This window comes from Pungitius pungitius, chromosome 2 (assembly GCF_949316345.1).
Source record: "Pungitius pungitius chromosome 2, fPunPun2.1, whole genome shotgun sequence".
NCBI classification, from domain to species: Eukaryota; Metazoa; Chordata; class Actinopteri; order Perciformes; family Gasterosteidae; genus Pungitius; species Pungitius pungitius.
In genome coordinates this window covers 5410999-5429523 of record NC_084901.1, presented here as the reverse complement: position 1 = coordinate 5429523, position 18525 = coordinate 5410999, and the positions used below count along the sequence as shown (strand labels likewise).

Below are 18525 nucleotides of genomic sequence, written 5' to 3'. Positions count from 1 at the left end.
ACTTTGTAACTCCTGCTACTAGTATAACAGCCTGTGTGTGTCCTTCTGTCTGCCCGTGTGTCCCGCTGTCTGTCTGTGTGCCCCGCTGCCCGTGTGTCTCTGTGTGTCCCCCTGTCTGTCTACGTGTCTCTCTGTTCTGCTGCCTGTCTGTATGTCCCTGGATGTTTGTCCCACTGCCTTTCTGTCTGTCTGTCTATTTGTTTGTTTGTCCCGGTGTCTGTCTGTCTGTCTGTCCCCCTGTCCCCCTGTCTGTGCATCCCTCTATTTGTATGTCCCTCTGTCTTTGTGCCTCTCTGTCTGTGTGTCCCTCTGTCTTGCTGCTCACCCGTCTGTCTGCATCAGCTGCTGAACTACACACTGTCTTGCAGCCCCATCTAGTGTTTGTAGTATTTTTGTACATGCAGATGTCAGTGGAAGAGAATCGAATGCTTCTGCCTGCACGTAATCATTTTAGAGAACAATTACAATTTTTAAAACATCTTCATTTAAATAAGAATATTTATGTTGATAAAATGTTTATATTTAGTCTTCTGAATAGATATTCTACAGCACTTTAAAAAATGTAAGTTGTCAGTCTCCATAATACTTTCCATACATACTTTTAGGGAAGATTTGAAAACTGAAAAAAAGTATTGGGTTTCATAACTTAAGTGGCAGCGTCACGTGTTCTTCGGATTTAAGGAGTTGTGGTTGGTAGCCCGAGCAACGATGGCCACCACGACTAAAAAGACATCGACACACTAGTGCCACCTGTGGAAGCTGCAACGTTACAAAGTGGAAATTTGCATGACATCACTTTGTTTTATTTACAATGATCCTAGAGGCTTGAACTTGAACCAAATACTTTGATTCTGAAATCGAGCCCCTCGCGTTCCCATACCTTCTTCTGCAGCACGATCACTTTACGCTCTTTGACGTCCAGCATGTCTTTGAGGTCGCTGATCTCTCCGTGCTGAGTGCTCTTCTCCTCCGTCAGCTCTGATATCTGCTGACTCTTTTTAGCGAGGAGAGACTCCTTCTCCTCTAGGCGGAGACGCAGCGCATCCACCTGTGTGGGAGAATGAGCACGCTGACGGACCGAAGATGGACTTTCCAGTTCTACAGATCCTAATGGTAAGAGGAACTGTACCTCGGTCTGCAGTATGGCGGCCCTCTGCTCCTTGGCAGTGAGGGACTCCTTCAGTACGTCCACGTGTTGTTTGCTGTCAGAAAACTGATTGTTCAAAGTTTCCAGTTTGGTCCTGAAACCCAGAAGCTCGCTGTCCTTACGACCCAGATCCTGCTTGGCTTGTTCAATCTGAGTAATACACACACACACACACACACACACACAACATTACGCCCAGTAAGAGTGTGCTGCAAAGGATTACATGGTTCCTTTTGATAAAATATAAAGTCCAGCGTGTTACTTCAAGGGTGCATAATGATAGACCACCAAAGAGAGGGGGCTGTGGAAGTTCGTCTCGTCCAAAATAAATTATATAAAATGTTAATAAGGAGTGTTAGTCTATGCTCAGGAATCTGTGAGTTTCGTCAATTATAATCTACAAATTGGGAACTTTGTAGCTTATTTCACCTGGAACGCAGAAAATGGGCTAACATACATTGAAGGCAGAGTAGTAGAATATACTTAGTGAGACATGCTGTGCTCCCAAACTACTTATCCATACTTTACCAGCCGGTCAGGGTCAATTCGTTCAGTTATCCCAAAATGATAAAAAGAAGAAAAAAAACTGGAAAATGTTTTAAAGAAACAAAAAGAGACAACAAATGACCATTCATTCAATCTCAATGAGGCGATTGAGAGGGAATTTAACATTACACAAAAAAGAGAATGGACCCTAACCAAACAGGAAAATACATCACATAAACACCACAGCAAACTAATGTAAGTCCCTATGTGTGAGAAACCTCATGCGAGAAACAAAGAGGAGCAGGTTATGCAGCATGTTCGGTTTAGACTACTTGAAACAACTGTCACTGTCAGCGGCAGTGGGCCGTATGCAGGGCGGGAAGTTAAGCCCTCCTGACCTGTTCATACGACCCAAACACAATGCAGACAATCACTTTTGTTTTGAGTTATTGTTGTTTATTGCTGTCTGAACACAGTCACACTCATAGAGGCTAGATATATAAAGGCTAGATGTCTCGTCCGTACATGTCGGCCATCTGGGAACAGTTCGCTCAACCATCACATTGTGTTGGTAGTGATACAACACAATGTGATGCGCACTGTACCAAGATGGCCGACTCCGCCATAAGACATCTGGCCTTTATATATACATATCTATGGCCACACTACTGAGGATCTACTCAAGCGGCAGCCATTATTAACCAGTGAACCTGAGAGGTGGAAAAAAAGAGCGGTAGATTTAGAAGTCAAGACGGGCGCGTCTCTTACTGCGGACACCTCCCGCTGGAGCTCATTGGCCCGCTGCCTTAGCTCCTCCTTCTCAGATTGGCTGTGAGTTAGCTCCTCCTTCAGCTGCTCAACCTGGCAGGAGAGGAGGCCGTTGCCACGCCGACAAAAAAATTAAATCAGACGCCAGACTTGCGGAAAGGCACGCGGGCGGCCTGTCCGAAGCCTCGCATCATGAAACAACGCGTGCAGCAACAGCTGCTGTACATCCCGCGCGTCACTGAGTGGAACAGTGAAGAGGTCGTGGACCATGAATAAAATAAAATACGTATCACACCGTTACGAGCTGGTAATTAATACGCACCTGTGAAAATTGGGGTTTCAGAATAAATGCGGCCGGGCAGGACACACTCCTGAATTGTCTTATTGTCGTAGGTATATACAATATATATGTATATATATATATCTCTGAATTAAACTTTTATGTAAGGAAATCCTTACATTATCATCTTATCTAATACATACCTCAATTGACCGGGACGTGCTTTAACACTTAACTCAACCACTTCTATGGCTTCCTAATGATGTTCTGAATAAGCTATTGTTTCAAGCTGGTATGTCCATTGAAGATATGATGATTTGCAAGTTTTCTCAGTTATTAGTTTATTTTGAATAACAAATAATATGGATGTTGACCCATGATCTTAAATACATTGTAAAACCGCCAGCATGCTAATGATGTATGATGTACTCCATTCAGTGTATTACTATAAAACATCCAAGCATAGATGCTAAATCAAAGATAAAAAATGGACAATGTGATAAAAACTAGCTGTGAATTTTTCCTTCAACGACAAAACCCCAGAGACAAAAAAAACAACATTTAATCTAAAACAAGCAGGAGAAGGAAACATTGACTGAATTCCCAAACTGTCTTGTCTCCCCACATGACAGAACTACTAGCTTGTTTTAGTGAGCGTGGCCCCGCGGTAACGCTTCCTGTTCCCGACTCTAAAGCTGCATCCGTCAAGTGTAGAGAAGTCAAGTTATTCCCCAGAAAGCAGAATCATTTTTTTGGTGCTTTTTTTAGGAGACAATAACAATAGGTGTGTGTGTGTGTATGTGCGCGCGCGTCACCTTATTCTTCATGAACTTGGCGTGGGATCTGTAGACCTCCATCTGTTTGATCTCCTCCTCCCTCTCCTCGGTGCTCAGAGCACCGTTGGACTTGAGCATGTTCACCTCGTCCTCCAGCTCCCGCAGGCCGCGCTCCATCGAGCTGATCTTGGCATCCTGGAGGGACATCGAAAAGCTCGTTAACCAGACCACTAGATATTACCAAATATCATGTAGTGACAAGTATTCCTTTGGGATCTCGGGCCAATGAGTAGAGCTGGACAGTCAATCAAAGACGGATTTTCTCAACTGAATTCATCCCATAAAAATTCTAACTGCCTTATTGGGTGTTAGCGTCAAGTTAAGATGCGTTTTATCGGAACATGACACTTAAAAACAATCATAGCCTGGATATATAAAGCTTGTACCTGACATCGATCTTTGGGGGTTTTAAAAACATCCGAGAACTACTTATCGGCTGACGTTTATGTTGTTCACCTTCATTTCGATGACGGTCTGCAAGGCCTTGGTCTTGGTCGACTCTGGCGCCGCCTCGTACCTCCTGTGCAGCTCCTGAGGGACACACACGACCCGATGGTCAGCGGGCGGCAGGCATGGAGACACGGGGGGGCGGAGGGACGGGGGGGAAGGCCGCGCGCCGGGAGGGACGGCCAGGGCGGCCGACGGCGGCGGGTGGCGCGAGGGCTGAACGGCCGGAGTGGGCCGCGGAGCGGGGGCGGGGAAGGTCGGGGAGTGATGGAGGGGAGGACGGAGGGAGGACGAGCCGACAACAAAAGAGGGGTACTGAGGGGGACAGGAGGAGGGTGGGAGGAGGACGGGACGGACGGCGTGGCGGTGGGAACGGGTCGACGGTGCCGGGAAGGAGGGAGAGGGACTGAGGTGGTGACGGCGGGGGGGGGAGAAAGGAGCCGAGGGTTGAAAGCAGGGGGACACGTGGAAATGAGGGGGAATAGGAACGGGGGGAGAAACTGGAAAAGAGGGAGAGATGGGGACGGGGAGTCTCCCTTTCAGAGAGGCGCTGGCTCTCAGCCTCCTCGGGTCGATCCGTCCATCCCACATCCTTCCAGGGATGGGGAGGGGGGGGGGGGCACCGCTTGCTGAGGACGAGGGGTCAGATGAGACAGCCTCACGCGGTGCTAGTTCAGAAAATTAGCTCAAAGGGTTGAAGCCTTCAGGTTCAAAATCAAAGGCTGTGTTGATTTGAAAAATAATGTATCAATAGTCGTAATGAAACATAAATCCAGTCGTACGACAGGGAGCACGATCCAGTCAGATCCAGAAGCGTCTGTCTAAATCACTGACAAAAAAAACCTGTAAGACTTTTGGTTGATTTAAACACAATCTCTAACCCTAGAATTCTAAAAAAAGGTCTTCAAAGTCCAAATCTAACGTCCCCTAATTTGAGCTACGTGCAAGAAAATTGCCTCCGTCCGAACGATGTGAAAACTCCCCGATCGAATGACGGGAGAGCAAATGGGGAGAGGAAGGAAAGTGGTAGATATAAAAGGCACAAAAAGAGAACGAAAGGACATGGTGAAAGCGTGTGTGGGGGGGGGGGGGGGGGGGGCAATGAAAAGGGGGGAGACGTGGCCGCGTGCGCTTCACTGCTTTTCTTTGGAGGAAACGCACCGACAAAGACGGTGAATGCATGAGCCGGGATGCACAAAAACACACACATGTGAAAGGGAGGCTGCCGTGGCTCGAGGCGCTGCATGAGCGCTATGAATGCTCATGAGCAGACATACAAACACACACATACACACACACACACACACACAGACACACTCCTGGGGAGAGTTACAGGTAAAACAAGAGCTAATGCAGCCGTTGCAAAGTACGGAATAAAATGACCTTTTAGAGCAAAGTAAAGAGCAATTGTAAGATTAAGATGGTGAATAATGACTCTCTCACTCTTTGACTTCTGTGCATCAGCTCGATATCCACTGGGGGACATTTTTTGAAACAGTTAAAAAAAATCTGCTGGAAGTTGCGAGGGCTAATCTGTTAATTAGTGAAGTGAACCATTTCCAAATGAAAGTGTCAGCAGTTCGGCGGGAAGTCTGCAACACAGCTGCACACAACACACATGGTTATTTACTTCAGTCGTTTTTTACTTTAAGCCAAACTGAAACTATCCTCCGCAGATTGCATAATCGCTTTGCCATTAACGAAAACCGTCAAAAAGCAGAAACTCTGTCCGGCACACTGATGCAATGTGACGCAACGTCCAAAACATGTGTTCAAGAGTTGTAATAATCTGAAGAGACTGTGTCTCCTAATTATGTTTTTAAACTTTTTTTTAGAAAGAACATCATGGTGCTTCCTAATTCTCTTTCTCAGCCTTTAGCTGCCTATGATAGATTTAATTATGCATCACTTGTTCTTGTGTGCGAGTGCATGTGTATGTGTGTGTGTGTGTGTGTGTGTGCGCGTGTGTGTAAAAGCATTTATTCCTCACAGCTATAGTCCATGATGCATTTGAAGCTGATCATTAAAGGCAGAGATCAGTCCTTGTTAATTGACAATGGGTTATGGGAAAAAAAATATTCATCACATATATGTATTTACATCTATTTTTTGTTTGATAAACATTTAATTTCCACCCATTTCCTGTCCATTTTGTACCTCATTTAAATGTTGTGTATTTTCACTGATTAGATCTTCAAAATGCTTACTGTATGTAAAATAAACCTAAAAAAAAATCTCTCAAAAAAACAATTTAATGAATGCGTCCAGAAAACATTTGTCAACAGATTTTTGTGTCCTGAAATGAACAAAAAGAATAATGATATCATCTTTGACCGTTTTTTTAAGAGCATCGCTCCACTAGAGGGAGCTGTTGTATAAAACAACATCTTGAACATAAAAACAGCTGTGAGAAAATAGTCCAAGTAGAAAAGCTGTGTATTTGTTTGTGTGTGTGCTGATGGTTTCTGTATTGTATAATAGCCAAATTTTCAGCCAAAACAGGGAGGATACGACAGAGTTTGACTCACACCCACTCACATCTGGCTGCACGCACACACACACACACACACACACACACACACACACACACACACACACAGACCTCTCTGAGCTGTAGCATCTCCTTGTCTCTCTGCTCCATCAGACCCTCCAGTTGGTGGATGGTCATCTCGGCATCGGCCAGCCGCCTCGTTCGCTCGTGGTCCTCCTCGGTTGCCCGTGACGACAGGCCTTTGCTCTGCAACATCTCCAGTAACTTCTTTATGGATTCGTCCCTGTTGGAGAATGTGAGAGATTCAAACACCACGCGTCACACGTCGGCAGCCTCCAACGGCAACAAGCACTGACCCGACGGACGTCATCGCACTTCACCTGGCGGTTAGCGTGTGCTTCTGCGTATCTATCCTCAGCTCCATTTCTTCCACAGTCTTCCTCAGGAGGAAGAGCTCTTTCACCTGCCGCTCGTACTCGCCGTGGAGGCGCAGGAAGTTCTCCTCCGTCATGTCCTGCGGTGCGAAGGGGTGGTTGCCGAGGTGAACGGACTCGGTGTAGTCGGACTGGAAGAGCTGGTTGAGGTCCCGCTGGATTCTGAGCTCATCTTGTAAGGCCTGGATGGAGCACTGAAAGTGCTGGAAGAAGAGAAGGAAGACATCCTTAAACTTTATTGAAACCGGAGGCTGAGATTTTAGTCGTGTTCAAAAAGTCACCGTCAGCTGATCAAACACATCAGCTGGTCGCAGAGTGGTCAGTAGAGCTTTCATATCATTTGGCAGAATTTAAAGCCTTGAAGGTCAATAATGACATTTTAAAATGACTGTAAAAACAAACTGGAAGCCTGAGTTGAGGTATTGGAAACGTCTTGAAAGAAAAAGGTCAGTGAAGCAAACCTGTGAAGCCTAAAAAAGGCCTGTTAAGAGGTCAAGATAGACAAGTAAACATCACCTGACTGCAGTGATCCAAAGATCAATGCGTTCATCTAAGAATAGCATGGCTAGATGAATTTGCACCGGGATCAATACATATAATAGATCAAGGCTGACTTGTGCATCTTTTTTTTGATTGGTTACCTGGTCCAGTATGAGTACGTCATCTGTTAAGGGAGTGAGCGAGTGTGCAGTAAAAGTGTGTCGGTAGGTAAGTATCGGTACCAGTATGGTTGAGAAGCTGACTACCTCTGAGTCAGACTCAAGAAGACTTTAAACTGTGTGCGTGCTGCCGTGTTGTCGCCATGATGTCCTCAGGCCTTTTCTAAATGCGTCACTCATAAGCTCAACAACAGCTGGGTCGTCACCACATGAGTAAGCAGTGCTCCTAGAGATGCACACTGCTACAGGTAGCACGCTGCTAAAGGGGGAAGTAAATGAATAAGAGAAGGGAAAAGGCAAGATGTCACTAAAGCCTCTGCAGTTATCGTTAATCAACATTGACAAGAGAAAGAGAGAACAAGACTGAAGGAAAAGAGAAAGAGACGGAGGAGCGGGGGGGGGGTGAAGAAAAGCCGCCCTTGGATATCGAAGACGAGGAAGAGAAGAAGAGATGGTGATCACAAAGTAATGTCAAGTCTTTTGACACAGTAGCTCTGCTTTATGCTGCAAGGCTCCAAGGGCAGTGTCACCCGCTTCGTCGTGTCCTGCTCTTTCTGTTGTACATATCATATTTGCATGGGGGCGGATGTACAGAATATAGCAATAAAACACATCTTATTGGATTACTTTGTTTGTTTGTCTGCTGGCTCATACAACGGCTCGTCGCACACTGGTGGTGACGGCTGGCGGTTGTGGAGAAACAAACACACAAATAGACGGAGAGACAGAGCCTTTCCCTCTCCCTGGTTTAATTCCCTCCGTCTCCATGACAACTAAAATCCTTCCCTCAAACACCGACCCACCCATATGATGAAAATACGCAAAGAAATGTACAGAATTGTAACTTTGAATAGTGCATAGATACAAAGTAGATAGCTAGTGTGATTCAATGGTTTGTTGACAATTCCTTTTTAAGTCAAAATGTCCGTGAAGCGCTTTGAACTAAAATCTCTTTTCCTTCTACCAAGGCAAAAAATTCAATGATAGAGGGGAGGGGATTATATAAGTGGTTTAACAATATGAATCATTCATATCATCTTCATAGATATGAATATAAACAAACGTTGAAAAACAAAAATGTGTATGCCAAAAGAACGAGAGAGAAACACACAGACAGTATATTTCTTATCCTATTAGTTTAAATGCACTTGTGTGCGTGCATGCATCATTATATGCTGCAATCAGTTCTAATCAGTCACTGACACAGTCAAGCATCCAAAAGTATGTCAGAGTGGCAGAAATTAATGTGCACAAACACACACACACACACACACACACACACACACACACATATTATAAAAGTCAAGCGAATGCAGTGCAAACACACAATTTCAAAGGTTAACCACGTGCACACACACACACACACACACACAGTCTGATGGAATGCAGAGCTGAGAACGCAGGCGCGAAAGGAGGAAAAGAGGGAGTGTGATACCAAACAGGAAGCAGGAAACAAAAACAGCAAAGGAGATAAGGACATAAGGAGAAGGCAGCGTAAAACAACATGTTTATTGTCTCCAGTAGAAGAAGAAGAAGAAGAAGAAGAAGAAGGGATGAGAGCAGGAGGAGAGAGAAGGGGGGGCAGAATGTGTTTTTCCTCTCCGTTTCTGCTGAATCGTCTTTGGCTTCTTCACCTTTGACCCCGTAAGATACTTCCCGATGACACAGAGGATTGAGCGGGGCGGGACATGTGAATGTGTCTGTGGACACACACGTGCAGCCAGACACATTCACATGTGACGTGTTTCACATGATAAATGTGGACCCGGCGATGGCACGCGGCGCAGAAATAAGAGATAAAAAATGACGTAGTGATTTTTTCCCCGGACATTATATTTAAATGAATGTGCACTGTGTACGAACGTGACAAACAACAGGACGGTAGAGGGAGGGACACATTCTACAAGCTGATGCAAACCAGTGGGAGACATTATGAGGATCCCAGTGGAGCCCGACAAAACAAATCGCCTGAATTTGCTATTTTCTTTGTCGGCACATTTGTCGGCCCTGTGGGCGCGTCGGCTACGTGTTGCTGGAAAGCAGATTTCTCAATAAGAGGTATCATCCGTCTCAATGTCAGTGAGCGCCTCCGATGACGTAATGACAGTTGACACTATCCGTGCTTACACTGCAACAGTCAAATCCGCCTCTATGGAAGGAAAAGAAAGTGCGGTTGTAATTGAGCATAAAGGAAACAATATATCAAAGGAGGAACGTCGTTTAAAAAAAAAGAAATGAAAAGAAAAACCCGCAGGGTAAAATTTGGGGAAACTTCAGGTCCTAACGGATGAACCGTCCTTCATTTGTCTAAAGAGCGTTCTACATTTTTCTCAAACAAAACAAAGAAAAGAGAAAATGCGAATATGGTGCAAATAATCTCTACCGCCCGCAGGTCACTGCTCATCCGTCAGTCACTATTATCCCTCCGTTATTACTCCTCCCTCTCATCCCTCGATTATTCAGCGGTTGAGTCACGTCCTGGTCACACCCCCCTGAACCCCCCCACCCCCAAACACACAGACACACACAAACAGGAACACTTCTTGGATGAACACACACGCAGACACACACACACACACACACACAGAGCACAATAATGCCCACAGGCCCATGTGACGGCGGAGGCAGCGGTCGTAATGACCGTGAGTTTCGCCCACTCACGCTTCAGACAACGGGCACATCAACACACTCTCTGTCTCTCTCCTTTCTCGGGACAAAGCTGGGGGATGAAGAACACAACGCAAGGGAGGAAATCAAATAAAAAAGGAATGAGCAGATGGGTCGCAAGACAGTCCCCCAGTTTTTTTTTTTACACCAACGGTGTAGGAAATCGTAGCAGGTCGTGCGTGAAGACGAGAATAAGTGTGCATGAAGGAGATGACGCCAGCGAGAGGAGGAAACAGCCAAGAGAGGAGAGAGAAAGTCTCACATCAGTCACTCTGAGATGCAACATCGGGGTCAGGACTGCACAGTAGTGGGTTCAAAGAAGCACCGCATCCGTCAAATGTATTTGACATTACCTCATTATAGATAGATAGATATAAAGGAGAGAGAGAGAGAGAAAGACGGATAGATGAGGAGAGACTAGAAATAAAAGCAGCAGAACTGTGAGCGACTGCACTGTAATTCTGTTCATTCCTCACTAACTCTTCCCAAGCCGACTCCTTATAAGGAAAGACACGGCAAGCACAGATTTTCAGACACACACACACACACGCGAACACACACACTGAGGGAGGGAGAAAGTGACGAGGAAACTCTCACAATCACAGCCTTGTAGGAAGAGAGGGAGAACGGGCCCCTCTCTTTCCTTCTGTTTCAAATCTCTCTCGTCCCTGTTTCCTTCTACTGTATAATGAACACTTTGTAAAAAAATAAAAAGAGGAAGTGCCCCCCCCCCCTTCTGTCCATCTGCTCTTTAACACCCCCTCTCCCCCTCATGCCCTTTATTTACCTTATTCCCCCTTTCTCCCCCTCCTTCTCTTTCTCCACCTCACCTATCTCTCCATCCCGACTAAACAAGCACACAGGTTTGAGGACCATCTGTTATTGCTGAGCACTCATGTGTGAGAAACACACAAACACAAAAGCAGCACAACACACACACACACACACAACAGACAACACACACACACTAGAATGCAGAGATTTTTTTCTTTAAAGAGGACATTTTATACTCTCCAACTCGGGGACGGTATGCGTGGACACACACGCGGTCTGTGAGCAGAGGACGGACAGACGGCAGGCAACAGACGAAGAAGAGGGAGGAGGACGAGGCACGAAGAGAGAGAGAGAGAGAGAGAGAGAGTGGGGAAGGGAAAGAGAAAGAGAGGACATTGTATCACGTACCAAACTTTTGCTGAGGCTGCCTTTTCCTGAATCATGTTCTCTGAGTCCTCCATATGTGCTCAGACACACTCACATCTGCCAAGTCCATCTTCAGTGGCTCCACTAGTGACTGTGGACCGGCCAGCGTTCACAGAGGAAGCCTCCGAGCATTTGATTAAAGCAGCTACGTCCGAAACAACCCGTCATTACCCGAGATCTAACGAAAATACATCGGTCTCTCTCCGTCTCCCTTGTGGACAGAAAAGCCTCCTCACTTTAGGGGTAAAAAGCAGCAGAATCCTTTAGAACAAGAGATAGTTTAGTTGCTGAGAAATGGGAGCATGGTATTGATAAGGGCACACAAATATTTGCTGGCGTACTTTTGCAGCTCTGAAGCGTGACGCCAGAGGAATTCACAGAGTGTTTGCAGAGGCCTTGTGTGCGTTTGCCTCACTCTCCGTTACTCCTTCCCCTCCCTAGAGGCTTTGGACCAAAAAGTCCATCCAAATTTTGACTATGAAGACTTCCAATTACTCTTTTCTACGACACTTCCTTTTTATTCGTCCTTTGTGCGGCTCCGTCTTTCCGTCCTCATCCCTTACTCCTTCCTTTAACACCACCCATCTCTTCTGTCCTGTTTGGAACTGTAGTTTATTTGTTCCTTCATGTGCTCGGAGGAAATCAATTTCTCCGGCCTGGATTTTAATTGAACTGGTCCCAGATGGTCGAGTCATTTCCACGGAGGAAATCCGAGAGCCGGTGGCCCCCGCTGACGTGAACCCGAAAGCCGCGGCTTACTGCCACGTTTCACGGAGCGGGAAGCACGCTCCAGTGCCACTCCATGTCTCCTTCGCTCCGTCTCTCCGCGTTTGTCGCTCCCAGCGACCAAAGAGGAAAGGAAGGGGCCCGGGATAAAAAAAAAAATTTAAAAAAATGGATGGAGCACGGCAAATAAGGAAGGACAGGAGAGAAGAGGCCATTGCTGCTTCTCTCTATGATCTTCCTGAACCCAAACAAACTGAGCGCGATGTCATTCGGAGACCTGTGAATTACCAAAGAGGAAGAGAAGCCATGTTTTGCACCTTTATCCCAGCACCTTGAGGCTGAATTATTAAAACAATGCAGCGGTAAAAGTACAACAGCCACCGGCTGCTGCGCTTCTTCTACTTCTCAGACACACACACACACACACACTAACGCACAACTTCAGACACCGCACCGCTGACATTCCCATTAAACACGGCTGATAAAACCCACACAAAGCTTGCACGCCAGGCTCCATGTCCTGTGCTGTTTGCGCACACGCGCAAATACAAAAACGCCATTCTGAACACGCAGGCAACCGGACAATATGTGCCTGCGGAAAGACACACAAGACCCGTCCACGCAAAAAGCCCAATGGTCCCGACGCACACGTAAGCGAGGCCTGCGGACGAGCACGCAAGGGCACAGATTCTCTCTCTCTCTTCTGCACTGCCTGTCTCATTCTCATGCACACACACACACACACACACACCGGTTATGGCAGTCAGATGGCTCGCAGGGAGTACAGTAGGTGATGGATGGAATGCAGCAGCCTCACAAGTGGACAGACACAGAGCTTGTTGTTCAGCTGGTACGATGCTCGGTGCAAGGGAAGACAGGATGTTCATAAACAGCGTATTCTAACACTGCTTTCTCAGAGAAGCACATTAATCAAGGTGCTCAACGTGCGTATTGTAGTAAATCCTATTGTGGTCATTTCGTTGGCTGCTGCTGCTAAATGCAAGCCGACCACCGTTTAGGAGGGCAGCGGCGACAGAGGAGGTGTGTGTTCCCGTTCGAGGCGACGGCGAGAAACAGAGAAGACGAGAGGGGCAGAAAGAAAGAAAAGAAGAAAGTCATGCTTTCCTTTAGCATTCCAGACATTCCTTCACCCCCCAACCCAACTCCCCCTCTGCGCCTCTCTTTCTTTCCACACGCAACGTTGTACTTACCTGCCGAGATCAAAGAGGTGCAACAAATTGGCTGAAGACACACACACACGTACACACAAGTGACACCAAAGCAAAGCAGCAGCGGCAGGCTGAACAGAGCAGGGATTTATTGATTTGTTAGAGCGGCGCGGGGCTCCATGGGCCCAGACGGAGAGCAAGGAGAGGGACGGGAAGGACCAGATGGAGGAGCGCGATAGAGAGGGAGTCGGTGGAGACTGGGAGGAAGAGATGGAGTTTTCTGCAGTGAGCGCGGTTGAAGGCTTCGACCTTGACCGAAAAACTCTTTGGTGGTTAACAAATCAGATTCAAAGCCTCATGCACTTTCATCAACGAGCAAGTCCGTCAATTGGCTTAAATCTCCGAAACATGTTCGCCAATATTGTTTGCTAAATCTTGATCTTGATTTATTAGCTTCAATTATTTTTGAAAAAACAAGCCATTTACATGCATCAGTGCTGCAGATTATTAAAGCATCATTTATTGGCCGGACAAGTACAAACACGATATCTGGAATGTCGGTTATTCTGGATAGGAATCCACGGGTGACGCGGCAGAAGCGTGAGAGTGAAGGAGTTAAGCGGAGGGAGTGAAGACGGAAGGAGAGCAAGAGATACAGAACGAGGCGGGCGGAAGCGAGGTGAAGTTAGTGGGCCGAGGCGTGAAGAAGTGAGGGAGGACGGAGGCTGGAAATGAGATGTGCTTTCCTCTGCAGGGGCATGGCCCAGCGGGCCTCTCAGTGTGTGTCGGTCTGTGTGTGTCTGTGTGTGTGTGTTTGCATCCCAAAATTAGTGGGAGGTAGCCTAATTCAATTCCTTAACACAGAGATGATGGCGAAGACAGAGAGAAGAGGGAGGGCAGGGGGGGAGGGAGGGAGGGAGAGAAGGAAGCAAGAGCTGACTCACTGTGTGATGACATAAATTGAAGAAGGGAAGAGGAGAGAGTTGGAGAGAGAAAGAGAGGGAAGATGAGCATGGGGACCAGAGACGAGGGACTGAAGAGAACGTGGCAGGATAATGAGATCACCTTGAGTTAAAAGGGGGAAAGAAAGGGAGTGAAAGTGGGAGGGATCAAGTGAGAGAGAGAGAGAGAGAGAGAGAGAGAGAGAGAGAGAGCAGATATTTATCAACATAGGATATGGCTCAACATAACAGCACACAGGCACAGACTTAAATAGGTGTGTGTGTGTGTGTGTGTGTGTGTGTGTGTGTGTGTGTGTGTGTGTGTGTGTGTGTGTGTGTGTGTGTGTGTGTGTGTGTGTGTGTGTGTGTGTGTGTGTGTGTGTGGGGGTGTAAATGTGAAAGATGCTTTAAGTGGCAGGAGGCCAAATATGAGGGATCGATCAAACGTTTCATCTGTTCCTTTGTTCTCCCCGACGCGGCTTCCTTTGAATAAGTGCACACACACACACACAACGCACACGCTCAACCTCCGAGTTACTGCACACACACACACACACACAGAGTGGCAGTACATTTTGTAATGACACAACCCGAGTGCCTTTCCCAAACAGTCACTTCAGCGTTGAGTTTGTATCGGGAGTCTCTGGGGGAAAAACCAAAGCCCCAAATAAATCCTCCCCCCCCCCCCTTTTCCCTCTAATGTCCAAAATTCAGCGAGCGACGAGCCCTCTCCGGTGCTGAAGACGGCGGCGCGTGAAAGTTAGGAAGTACGGGTGCAAATCATGCCCTGCGAAATATCGCAACCTTCCCGCCAGACTAGCTGTGCCTCCGTCTCGCTCCAGATGGCTTCTGCACCAGCAGACAGCTGGGAGCCCCCGACCAGGTGCCCCCCCCCCCCCCCCCCATGCTTCATCCGTTTAGCCGTCGTCAAGGCCGCCTGGCGTCCCCCCGGGGGAAGAGACCCACCAGAACGCTGTGTGACATGATAGGGGACACGCACCCTTTTGTGCCAGAAGCACACACACACACACACACACACACACACACACACGGAGGGGCGCTTCTTTCCGTACCTGTGTTTCCTCTTGCACCACTCGGTACTGTTCCTTCCACACGGACATCTTTGTGGCTTCGTCCTTCCTCAGCGCTCTCTCTTTCTTCAGCTCTGGGCTCCAGAACGTCTTGATGGAGTTCATCGAGGAGCTCAACTTGGACTCTTTGGCCTCCAGCTGAAAGAATCCAGCAATGGACGTTCGTTGGCTTTTTTTAATCATAAATGGATGTGTTATTTAGCGGTGTCTGTCTGCGTGTGTGTGTGTGTGTGTGTGTGTCCTTACTTCTCTGCGTAGTAGTTCGTTCTCTCTCAGCACTTCTCTTAACTGCGTCTGCAGGTCTGACATCGCTCCGTCTCTCACCTGGCAAAGAAGCAACAAAAGTAAACTATTTTAGACAATAGCAACACAATTTCATTTATTTTGCTGCTTTCCAAGACATTTTGTCTATTTGCAGCTGTCGTAGCAGATCCTGGATCAGCAAAACCAAAGTGAAATACTCTCCCCCGAAAGACACTGCTGGTGCTACAAAAATCCAAATAATCAAAAGCAGAATCCAGGTCTCACATTTTGTTTGTGAAGCCCTTTGTCACTATTGGTTGATACTTGTGGGGAGGCTGGTATTTATTTTCATGTAGCACAGACCTAACAATTCAATATTAATGAAAAATGCTCCCCTTGCAAATGTTTAATTCATTCTGAAGAATTTAAAATATCTATATGAATTTTTAAACCACAAACACACTCTGCCTGGGTTTTGAAAAACAGGAATTACAAGAAAATTACAAATAAGAAATCTTCCGTGGATTAATAGCATCCTCCCAATTAATGTGGCATACATGAATGTGACATGTAAAAGTTGGCAAAGGAAACGATTCGGGCGGAAAGCTTCATTATTTTTTGTTTTTTTTAAATAATCAGAATTAGGTGGAGGCAAGAGGGAGGAATGAAGGAGGACGGAGAAAAGAGCTCTCGGGTTATGACTAATGGTGCGGAAGTAGTAGGAGGGCAGAGCGTAGTCTATTTAAACGTACTGTAAGAACACCCACACAGCTCTTGTAATATTTAATTGAGACTTAAGAAGCAAATAGTGACGCCGCAAACGGTAAGCTCAACTCTGCCAAAAAAGGACTCGAGTGCCACGTCCCGCGGGAGGATAACTGTGTAACAAAAAAGATATCCTACTAAGTGCAATTGATTGTATCAATGTGGAATGTTCTTTGAGTCTCTGCTCAAAAAGGTGAGATAAACATGATCTACGCCCCGAATCAATGTAACCCGCATATTTCTGGTCGGCCGATTCCAAAGTTCATCTGAGCGCATCTATTTCACACCGTGTGCTGGACACCAAGGACTCCTTAAGAGTCCTATTCACTGCCACGAGGTTGCCAGGCAACCGGCAGACATTTGGGAGAGCTACTGCTGCAGTCGGGGGGAAAAAAGAATAATTATAATCCAGCACACGTCGGTGCCTCACCTGTCTCATGGAATGAGGCACGGTCGCCACCTGTTGAATCTGGTTCTGCAGCTCCGACCCGAAGGCTATTGCATCACTGTGCATCGCCCCACCTCCCCCTCCGCTGTTTATATTGGGACTGCTCCCCATGACGGCCGCCCTGATCCCGTAGGGGACCCGGGCCCCGGCCTTGCCCAGGGTCATGGTGGTGCCTTTGGGCACGGAGGGGTTCATCCCGACGGGGTCGTCGGCCGCGTCGCCGAAGTACATGGGGCCGCCCGTGGCGTAGGCGGCGTTCAGGGACTGGATGTTCTCCATGGAGAGGGTCTTGCAGGAGCCGGTGAGCCCGCCGGCGGAGCTGCTGCTGCTGTTTCGCCTGTGGCCCAGGCGCGGGGAGCGCGGGAGGCGCGGCGAGCGCCCGGGGCTCCCGGAGCCGTTGCCGTTGGATCCGACGACATCGAGCTTGGAGACGGAGCGCGAGCTGCCGTACATGGCGGGAGGAGGCGGAGCGCGTGTGCACCGGGGGGGGGGGGGGCGGGGTTGGGGGATGGCCGAGGAAATCAGGCAAATCAAAAATACATTCTTAAGATTACAGAAAAAAAAAAGCTCAGAAAAGAAACGGTGGATGTCCAAAAAAAAAAAAAATGAGACTTCTAGTGTAGTCCTTCTTGACTGGAAATATCCTGACCCAGTGTTGACATCGTCGTGATTAAGGCCTTTCCAACGGAAAAAAGCTCACTGGAATTAATGTGCTTTGTCGGAAAGCGGGAATCGATGGGACTTCCCTTTAGATAAAGGCAGCAAGGAAATCCAAGAGGCTCAGGCTGACGGGATCTCCTAAAAAAGAAAGGGAGACAGAAGAAAAGGCTTTTTAGTGTTTAGGTTGAAGAAAAGGCTTCTGCACCAAAAGAGACACACTGGGTTATTTTTAAAGCAAGTTCTGGTTTTGGTTTGAACCCCGGTTGAGACTGGTTTCATGCCTCTGTGTACGGTATTTACAAACAGGAGGTTAAATAAACAGCTGGCTGTTTAAAAGCATGCTCAATGGCACCGGAGCACCGCGTCGTCCCGTAATGCCGTAGATATTTTTAGGTAAGTTCGCAGGCTTTATCCTCTCGGGAACGTGAATGTTTGTACCAAAGGAACGTGTGCTTTATCAGTTGTTCTGATAAAAAGGATTTTTCACTCAATAAGATCAACTTTGGACCTGCTTGTGTAACGCTAAAAATCAAAAGATTGTCAAAGGCTAACCTCGCCAATAACGCTGATCAAAGAAGTTCTTTTTCAGACTCTCCTACGGGTTCAAGCGTCAGCTGACGGTTCATATGATCACACGGCTTTGTTTTGCCTCTCGACCTCTAATGGCGTCGTCATCTTAGCGCCGACAGACACCTCCGGGAGTCACGTCAGTTACCGACCTGCAGGCGTGACAACAGATCAGCTGATCTAACGTTCATAAAAAATTCACAATTATTACTTGGTCTGAGGAATTACATGTACTGCAAGGACCCTTATTTATCAAGTCAATTAAATCCTTATTACAACTCTATCGGTCGTACTGCTGTGATCCCATTAGTCCCACTGGATGTTTGGAACATTTTTTAGGGGCTAAATTATCAATCAGATGGATACGATACCAAAATGTGAACCGCTGCATTTCAAATAAAGCATACACACCATAAAATCATATTTTATCACGCATTTAGAGCCTGCACATACTGTATGTGTGTGTACTTTGAAATAAACCACTTTATTTTTATTTTTTT

At 47.0% G+C, this 18525-nt stretch overlaps 1 protein-coding gene across 10 annotated transcripts in view; it reads right to left on the bottom strand.

Annotated features, from left to right (window-relative positions):
* LOC119211549 (ELKS/Rab6-interacting/CAST family member 1-like) overlaps window positions 1–18525 on the bottom strand; it is an 82551-nt gene that overhangs the window by 59850 nt on the left and 4176 nt on the right. For 5 of the 10 annotated variants that reach the window (XR_005119770.2, XR_005119771.2, XM_062560174.1 and 2 more), the window contains exons 2-10: window positions 16781–17596; window positions 15589–15666; window positions 15325–15480; window positions 6836–7092; window positions 6567–6738; window positions 3974–4048; window positions 3497–3652; window positions 1130–1297; window positions 881–1048 (exon numbers count right to left, since the gene is read on the bottom strand). Coding sequence is in view for 7 of the 10 variants with exons in the window: in XM_062560174.1 (XP_062416158.1) it covers window positions 881–1048; window positions 1130–1297; window positions 3497–3652; window positions 3974–4048; window positions 6567–6738; window positions 6836–7092; window positions 15325–15480; window positions 15589–15666; window positions 16781–17251 (1701 nt within the window). In the remaining 3 variants the exon portion in view is untranslated. Of the gene's footprint in view, window positions 1–880; window positions 1049–1129; window positions 1298–2401; window positions 2495–3496; window positions 3653–3973; window positions 4049–6566; window positions 6739–6835; window positions 7093–15324; window positions 15481–15588; window positions 15667–16780; window positions 17597–18010; window positions 18178–18525 lie in introns of all 10 variants that reach the window. The other 5 variants (XR_009942873.1, XM_062560168.1, XM_037462532.2 and 2 more) reach the window with 2 other exon arrangements.